General features: G+C 38.8%; 1 protein-coding gene across 1 annotated transcript; it reads left to right on the top strand.

Annotated features, from left to right (window-relative positions):
* Window positions 1-484: 484 nt before the first annotated feature.
* On the top strand, window positions 485-3,705 carry LOC138883061 (uncharacterized). The gene is made up of 3 exons (XM_070163720.1): window positions 485-794; window positions 1,002-1,254; window positions 3,603-3,705. Exons 1-3 carry the CDS (start codon window positions 485-487, stop codon window positions 3,703-3,705), a joined length of 666 nt encoding a protein of 221 aa, XP_070019821.1.
* Window positions 3,706-9,102: the final 5,397 nt, after the last annotated feature.

Raw genomic sequence — 9,102 nt, 5'->3', positions numbered from 1 at the left:
AGAATTTCCCCCTCTGAGGAACAAGACTGAAGTGATGAGTCTGTTAGGAAGGTTGAACTATATCAGCAGATTTATTGCTCAGCTCACAAAAACTTGTGAGCCTATTTTCAAGTTGCTGAAGAAGGACGCTGCGATCAAGTGGACTGATGAGTGTCAAGAAGCATTCAATGAGATAAAGGGATACTTGTCTAACCAGCCTGTGCTGGTACCGCCAGAACCAGAGAGACCTTTGATTCTTTACTTGACTGTCCTAGAAAATTCATTTGGCTGTGTACTAGGGCAGCATGACGTCACCGGTTGGAAAGAACAGGCCATCTACTATCTTAGTAAGAAGTTCACGACTTATGAGGTTAAGTACACTCACCTGGAAAGGACATGTTGCGCCCTAACTTGGGTGGCACAGAAATTGAAACATTATTTGTCATCCTACACTACTTACCTCATTTCACGCTTGGATCCATTGAAGAATATCTTTCAAAAGGCAATGCCGACAGGAAAACTTGCGAAGTGGCAGATTTTGCTCATAGAGTTTGACATAATCTATGTGACTCGGACTGCGATGAAAGCCCAAGCATTGGCCAATCATTTGGCCAAGAATCCGGTTGATGATGAGTACGAGCCATTGAAAACTTACTTTCCTGATGAAGAGGTGATGCATATCGATGAACTGGAGCAAATTGAAAAACCAGGCTGGAAACTATTCTTTGATGGGGCGGCTAACATGAAAGGAGTCGGAATAGGAGCTGTGCTTATTTTTGAAATAGGGCATCACTATCCTGTCACGGCTCAACTTTGTTTTTATTGTACCAACAATATGGCTGAGTACGAGGCATGCATTTTGGGTTTGAGGCTAGCTGCAGACATGGATGTCCAGGAAGTTTTGGTCTTGGGAGACTCGAATCTTCTGGTACATCAAATTCAAGGAGAATGGGAAACACGAGATTTGAAGCTCATACCATACCGACAATGTTTGCATGATCTTTGTCAACGGTTTCGATCAGTGGAGTTTAGACATATTCCTAGGGTCCATAATGAGGTCGCCGATGCTTTAGCTACCCTAGTGTCAATGTTGCACCATCCGGACAAAGCCTATGTCAATCCTTTGCACATTCAAGTACGATATCAGCATGTATACTGCAACATGATTGAAGAAGAACTTGATGGCGAACCGTGGTTTTATGATATTAAAGATTACATCAGAATGGGGATATATCCAGTGCAAGCCACGGGGGATCAGAAGAGAACAATTCGACGGTTGGCGAGTGGATTCTTCTTAAGTGGAGGAGTTTTGTATAAAAGGACATCAGACCTTGGATTGTTAAGATGCATAGATGCTAGACAAGCTACGGCTGTCATGTCCGAAGTACATTCAGGAGTTTGCAGACCACATATGAGCGGGTATGTGTTGGCAAAGAAAATTGTCCAAGCAGGTTATTATTGGCTCACCATGGAGTGAGATTATATCAGTTTTGTGCGCAAATATCATCAATGCCAGATACACAGAGATTTGATTCATTATCCACCATCGGAATTGCACACGATGTCGGCACCATGGCCCTTCGTTGCTTGGGGCATGGATATCATTGGACCAATTGAGTTAGCAACATCCAACAGGCATAGATTCATTCTGGTAGCCATTGATTATTTCACCAAGAGGGTTGAGGCCAAAACTTTCAAATCGGTGACCAAGAAAGAAGTGGTCGATTTTGTTCACTCAAATATCATCTGTCAATTCGGAAACCCAAAGGAGATCATCACGGATAATGGTGCTAATCTTAACAGTAAATTGATGGAAGAGGTATGCCAACAGTTTAAGATTACACATCGCAATTCTACCCAATATCGTCCCAAGGCGAATGGAGCAGTTGAGGCAGCCAACAAAAACATAAAGAAGATACTTCGGAAAATGGTAGAAAGTTCCAGGCAATGGCATGAAAAATTACCGTTTGCGTTGCTGGGTTATCGCACTACTGTCCGTACTTCAGTAGGTGCAACTCCTTATTTGTTGGTATATGGAACTGAAGTAGTGATACCTGCAGAAGTTGAAATCCCGTCCCTTCGGATTGTCGCTGAGGCTGAAATTGATCATAATGAGTGGGTCAAAACCCGTTTGGAGCAGTTGAATTTGATTGATGAAAAATGATTGGCAGTAGTGTGTCATGGCCAGTTATATCAAAAGAGAATGGCAAGAGCATACAACAAAAAGGTACGTCTCCGGAAGTTTGAAGTGGGCCAGCAGGTGCTAAAACGTATCCTTCCACACTAGGCTGAAGCGAAAGGCAAGTTCTCCCCAAATTGGCAAGGGCCATTCGTTGTGACCAGAGTATTGTCCAATGGTGCTTTATGTTTAACAGATATCAAAGGAAAATGCATAGACATGGCTATCAATGCTGATGCAGTAAAAAGATATTATGTATGATTTCTTTGGTATAATTGTTGATTGTTTGTATTTGGCATTATTTCGAAGGTTGAAATGACGAAGACAATTTGTTATGCTATCTAAATACTTTACCCTTTTGTTCCCCATTTTGAGCCTTATTTCTTTCTTTCATACCCCTCTTTTGGAATCAATAACGAAAAAGAGAGAAAAAGAAAGAAAAGAAAAAGAGAAAAGAAAAGAAGTAAAAAGTATAACAACAAGGAAATTCATGTGTGAACTACGTCTGACCTGATTCCTATTAAGGATACGTAGGCAGCTTCACGACTCGGTCAAAGTGAAATAAAATATCCAAAGATCCCCAAGCAAGGAACTGGGGCAGAGGTTATATTTGTAATAAGAAATGTGATTCCAAAAGTTGTAATTTTAAACCCATGTCAAAATTATTTTGAGCCTTTGATACCCTTTATTTCTAACCCAATCCAAAAGCCACATTACGGTCCAAAGAAAGACCTTCCGATCAGTTTTCGAGAGATTCCAAGTCGAGCAAATTGAGGTGATTCATATCAGAGTAATACTCTGGTCCAAGCAGGGAAAGTAATGAACATGAGAGAGTCTTATTGGTGAAAACCCTCATGGGCACCATGAGGCGACGAAAGCTGAGAGAAAATAAAAATGAGAGAGTATTATTGGTGAAAACCTTCACGGGCACCATCAGGCGACAAGTAATTGAGGAATCAACAAATGAGAGAGGTTTGTCGGTGAAAACCCTTCGGGGCACCGCAAGTCGAACAAGGTCCGTAAAGTTAGTGGAAAGTAAATTTGCGTTATGGAAGATCTTGGAGCACAAAGCAAAACAATTGGAAAAAAGGTTGGTTAAATAGACTGGGCTGATTAATCCAAATGCATACCATGATCTGGCGCTGGTGATTCCACTCAGATAAGTCCCTTTTCCTATCTCCAACAGTCATCCAAATTTGGATTCTTTTCTTTATTCTTAAAATCCTTGCATTTCATATCTGTTAATTTTACTTCTCTAAAGCTCTTCCAAGTTTAGCCTTGTAAGAAGGAATTCCAAAGCTTACTACTAGTTTCGGAATTGCTCAAAGCAAAATGCAGCTAGAACGTGCCAAAGATGATATGATGAAAAATGGGACCTATGGTGTAAGCAAAAGTCAAAACAGTTGAATGGTTCAGTAATGTCGTGGGAGATGTACGGTTTCAGGCAGAAAGGTCAGGAGGGGAGAATAGCAGTTGGGGATCTTGCAGTTAAGGATCAGTCAAAAGGTCAAAACAATCTTTTCGATCAGTTCAAGGCAGTTGGATGAAGCAAAGAATGGCAAAGAGAAAACCACCTCCAGCAAGAATGCCACAACAAACCACCACGTTTTAAACTGACGAAATTTTCTTTGATTTGAAACAGGGGCGAAAATGACATTTGTTTCGGGAAATCATCCGTAGGGAGAGTAAGTACTAGGTAGATTTGATTGCGGAAATTCTCAGGACCCTCCTGGAAAATGGGACCTAGTTTAAAATTCAACATAACCATGCGGAATTTGGCATAAATGCACCATAAAGGATCATATGTGGAGCTCCGAAGTTTGTATGTTTGAGATACACTTTGGACATTACCCCATGAGAACAAAGATTCTAACTTCACTTCTTTCCCAGATTAATGTTTATGATTTTCTGCTTTCTCAACTTTTTCCCCCTACAGAAAACACCATCTTTTTCCACCTTTTCCCCAATTTAATCGGAAATTCTCAGGACCCTCCTGAAAAAATGGGACCTAGTTTAAAAATTGAAACAATCGTAAAAAGCAAGATCTAGCATAAGTGTACCCCAAAGGAATATAAGTCGATTTCAAAGTTTGCATGCTTAAGATAGGATTAAATGAGGAGTTTTCAGGCCCCTCCTGGATAATGGGGAGTAGTTTAAGACCCTCTTAGATAACAAGATTTAGTAGAAGTCACACCTTTAGAAGACACAACTTAGATTTAAAATTGTCATTTAATTAAGAGTTCTTAGGACCCTCCTGAAAAATGGGACCTAACTTTCAAGTTCTTATTGATATTTGGTTATGTGATCCATTTTACACTTACATTTGTACCCAACCACCAAACTGGGGCAGAAAATTTTCTTTGTTTTGTCTATTTTTGTTGGAGTATCAGCAATCAGGCGTCCACCTGGTGAACAAGGAACAACGGTTCGAGTTTCAGCAATCAGGAGCCCGCCTGGAGAACAAGGGAGTACAATTTAAATTTTAGCTTTCAAATTCTTCGCTTTATTCATTTTGAGGTCAGAAGCCCACCTGGAGAGCAGGGAATACACTCAGCAGTCAGGAACCCACCTGGAGAACAAGGGAATACAATTCAAATTTCAAATAATCAGGAACCCGCATGGAAAACGAAGGGAAGAAGCGATTCAAGTTCAGGCAAATCAGGCATCCACGTGGAGAACGATGAAAAGAAGTTGAAGATTTAGTAATCAGGCGTCCACCTGGAGAACAAGGAACACCGATTCAAGTTCAGGCAAATCAGGCATCCACCTGGAGAACGAGAAAAACCAGTTGAAGATTTAGTAATCAGGCGTCCACTTGGAGAATGAGAAACAACAATTCATGTTTTAGTGGTCAGTCATCCACCTGGAGAATAAGGGGATACAATTCAAGTTCAGGCAATCAGGCGTCCACCTGGAGAACGAAGAAAAGCAGTTGAATATTCAGCAATCAAGCGTCCACCTGGAGAACAAGGGAATACAATTCAAGTTTCAGTAATCAATTGTCCAAATGGAGAATGAAGAGAAAAGCAATTCAGGTTCGAGTAATCAGGAGCCCGCCTATATAACAGAGGATAGGCAACAATGGTCGAAGGTAGACGTTTTGAGGTTTAACAATCAGGCACCCACCTAGAGGAGAGGGAAAGCATCTCAAGAATACAATTCGAGGCAGCAGCAAAGGAATAACTGAGGGAAATACAAATCAACAAGGCAACAACAGTCACAAGACCAAGTTTGAAAATAAATCACTGTAAAGCATAGATTATGGCTTAGTCTAGCTTCTTCATTTTTGTCATGGTGTAATAAGGTTGTCAGTAAGCAGTATCAGCAGCAACAGCAGTAACAGTGAAACCACAACTCATGGTAGTCCCAGCTACCGAAGCTTCCCGAACTACAGTGACCTGATTCCTTTATAGCCAAGGATATGTAGGAAACCTTTGAAGCAGAGGTTCGGTCAAATTCTTTCAAAAATGCTTCCCACGGAGTTTTCAAACGGGCAAAAATCGCTCGTATCAGCTCACTTTATCTTTGCACGAAAACTCTTCATGTTTCCGGGCAATGAGGGGCAGCTATGAGCACATGATTTTTGCCTCACATGAATTATTCCAAAAGAATTCTCAAAATTAGGTCTTTTTCTTTAATTATGCATTATTCTAGGAATTACTGTGCAATTTGCCTGATTGTTTGCATATATTTGTGTACATGTTGAATTTTATTAACGCATTGAAAATACAAAAATATAGTATCTGCATTTAGGATTTGATTTTTAAATTTTTTCGAATTAATTAAATGATTAGGTATTTTACAAAAAATGAAAGTTCAAAAATAATAACATATTTTTGTATTTTTAATCAAATTGTGTGATTTTCTTTTAATTTAGTATGTAATTATTCGTGATAATTATCACTTAGAGTTAATTAGTATTTTAAAATTAATTTGGGTGTTTATAATTTAATTTAGGATTTTAGTTTTAATTTTTGAAAAAAGGGAAGAAAAGAAAAGGAAGTCGGAAATGGGCCAAATTCAGTTTAATTCAAGAAGCCCAAACGATTACCCAAAACCAAAGCCCAACCGGTCCAGCCCCTACCAAAACCAAACGACGTCGTTTGGACACGCTTTGATCAAACAGTCCCAAGCCTTCCCACAACTCGACCTATTCCCATACCCGGCCTGCCCGATAAAACTCCAAACGACCCCGTTTTCCCTTTCCTAACTGATCTGGGACATCAATCTCCTCTAATCCAATGGCCCCGGTTAATTCTTCATTTTAATATGCCAAACACTCCCCATTTGTCTCTTCAGAGACCAAAACACATACCACCACACACCACCGCCTTCCGCCCGCCGGAAATCGCCCACGGCGACGGACGGTGGCCAAACAACCCCAGAAATACACCCCAGAACCCCCTCGACCTCCCTATTCCAAATATCCAAACACCTCTCTTCGAATCATAGCCAAGCGCCTCGAATCTTCAATCGAAGTTCAGTCAAAAACCCTAGCCTATCCAATCACTCTCATCTTTACACCATAGAACCACCCCGAGCCCCTCTTACCAAATCCATCATTAGTTTCCTTCGAATCTAACCAAGACTCGTAGAATTTTAAATCCAAGTTTTAACCCTAAAATTTCAAAATCAATTTCCATTGAACCTGATGACATGCATCGAGTCAAGCCTCTAGTTTTCTATGATTAGAAGGTTGATTCACTACAAAACCAATGTTACTCATTTGTTCTTGGCAAAGAACAAATGAGTAACATCAGTTTCGGGTGAATCGAAGTATCAAGGGTAATTTCAAGTCTAGCCGGTGAGTTCCCTTTATTGTTTTCTGCTCCTCTTTAAATCCATTTCACCTTTGCCTCTTCTCCTTCTCTTCTACATATGTTTTTGATTGGTCAATTTTTCTGAGTAAAGTTACGACTAGCTTCGAACACGATTTCTTTGCTTTAGGTTAGTTTATTTATTCATATTTATTTCTGTTAATTTCAATTTTCCTTTTAAATTTATTTGGTCCTGTTTGTTTTGATTTCTGATTGTAGGTTTGTTTTACAGATTCTGTGAATAGTTGTTTAAAGTTCATGGATTTGCCTTTGAATCGATAGGTTGTCAATTTTCAATTTAGGTTTATATTATTCTAATAGGCAGCATATTAGTATCCTCGTGATGTTTTGATTCCTTGTTAAGATGATTATGTTAAATGTGTCAAAGGTCGAATCTCAAATAGGCTCTTCAATTTTCGTTTCTTGTTAATGTTAGTTCAGATTGTTCATATGAAGGGTTATTTTTGACTCTGTTTCAATGCTAAACCTATTTAGGTTTCAGAAACTGATGCCCTTTGGTTTTGTTGCCTAGAAGTTCTGTAAATGTTTATAACTTTCAGAGATTCTAAATGAATAATTATGAACTTAAAGGGTTAGTCTGGGAATTATTCAATAGAAGGAGATTGTTTACCTAACTTAGGAAGTAGTGATAGGGTAGAAATTGCATTAATGAATTAATTAAAAGCAGTAGGTTAATGGAATGAATTAAAAAATAGAAAAGGGCATTGATAGTGGAAACTACACTCGTTTAAGGACCCTTTTAAGAGTTGGAAATCAAAAGAACATGGGGGGGGGGTGATTAAAAGGCTAAGGAATACACATGGTAAAGGAATATACAAGATGGAAAGGGAAAAATTTGAATAAAAAGGGAGTTGGCTCTAGTCTTTAAATAGACACACAAGGATAGACACACACAGAGACAAGGGAGGGCTGAGGAGATTAGGAAGAAAAACTTTCTAAGAGAGATACCAACTTAAGAGAAGGGACAGACCTAAGGGAAGAGGGAAGGACTCAAAAAAGAAAAACTGAAACTGCTAAAAAATTGGCTACTGTTCCATTGAGCTTTGATTTGATTTCTGAAGTTTTCAATTTCTGAAATAGTTTCCGTGCTATCTAGGCTGAAATGATTTGAGTTTGGTATTTTAGAAAGTTTGTTTCTTTTAAAGTTCTGGCCGCGTTCTCGTGAGTGTTGCACTTCGTTTCCTGGTTTAAAACTGGTTTACCTGGTGGTTTCTTTTGCTGATCAATGTTATTGCTACTGTCCTGCTGCTGCTTCCTCATTTTCCGTGTTGTTTTCGAATTTCAGGTACTTTTCTTTAGCTTATGAGTACCGTACAACTGCTGGACATGTAATTCTAACAAAATTCTGGTTGAATAGAAGCTGCATTTGAATTTGACCTCCCATGTTTCTCTTGCTGTTTCAATATTACGTAGTTAGGCTTTGAATTACAAATGTCAGTTAGGTTTTTCTGAATTCATGCGTGAAGAGTAGTCTGCAGTAGTAAGTTCGCATTTGTATTGATGTATGAACTATGGATTCCATTTACTTATTTTTCTCTTAACGAATCTAAGTGGGTGCTAGTTAAAAGATTTATTAAGGTTTTGTATAAAGGTTTAGTGTAATGCTTTGGGTTGTAGATTCTTGTTTAGATTATACTGTAGACCAGTTACCTTAGCTTGGGTAACCATTTGATTCCAGTGAATTGCTAAATATTGGCTTGTATCGATTCACTCCTATTCTGCCTTGTAAACATGCCCATTAGTGAAGCTAAGGTTCAGAGTCATGTTAAAATTAGTAAAAGCTGAATCAAGCATGCTTACCTGATTGTATAATGCTGAGTTGTGTTATTCACAACGGGATAAGATGATTAAAATTGGAAGGCTAAGTAGGTAGGAAATGGGATAATTGGAAATTGGAAGGCTAAGTAGGCTCGTTGGGTCAAGTTTGAAAGCAGTTGTGAATTAGATTCTTGAATTAAATATTCCCTTAATTCAATATTTTTCTAATTAGCCAGTAGATTGAAATTTTATTTCGAACGAATAGAGGTTCTCTAATTTTCTTTCTTTATCTAATTAATTGGGTTTATTTTCAAAGTAGATTAGGGGTGAACCGTAGTAGATAATAAA

The sequence above is a fragment of the Nicotiana sylvestris genome, chromosome 12, assembly GCF_000393655.2.
Source record: "Nicotiana sylvestris chromosome 12, ASM39365v2, whole genome shotgun sequence".
Classification (NCBI taxonomy): domain Eukaryota; kingdom Viridiplantae; phylum Streptophyta; class Magnoliopsida; order Solanales; family Solanaceae; genus Nicotiana; species Nicotiana sylvestris.
The sequence above is the reverse complement of the archived record's forward strand: the minus strand, read 5'-3'. Positions and strand labels throughout refer to the sequence as shown.

What these genes read in the sequence shown, in the direction of transcription:
- LOC138883061 (XM_070163720.1), top strand. Translation starts at nt 485, where the DNA reads ATGCCGACAGGAAAACTTGCGAAGTGGCAGATTTTGCTCATAGAGTTT. An exon ending in TCCTGTCACGGCTCAACTTT is followed by an intron (nt 795 to 1,001) that starts GTTTTTATTGTA and finishes GGTTTCGATCAG; the next exon opens with TGGAGTTTAGACATATTCCT. An exon ending in CAGAAGAGAACAATTCGACG is followed by an intron (nt 1,255 to 3,602) that starts GTTGGCGAGTGG and finishes GTACGGTTTCAG; the next exon opens with GCAGAAAGGTCAGGAGGGGA.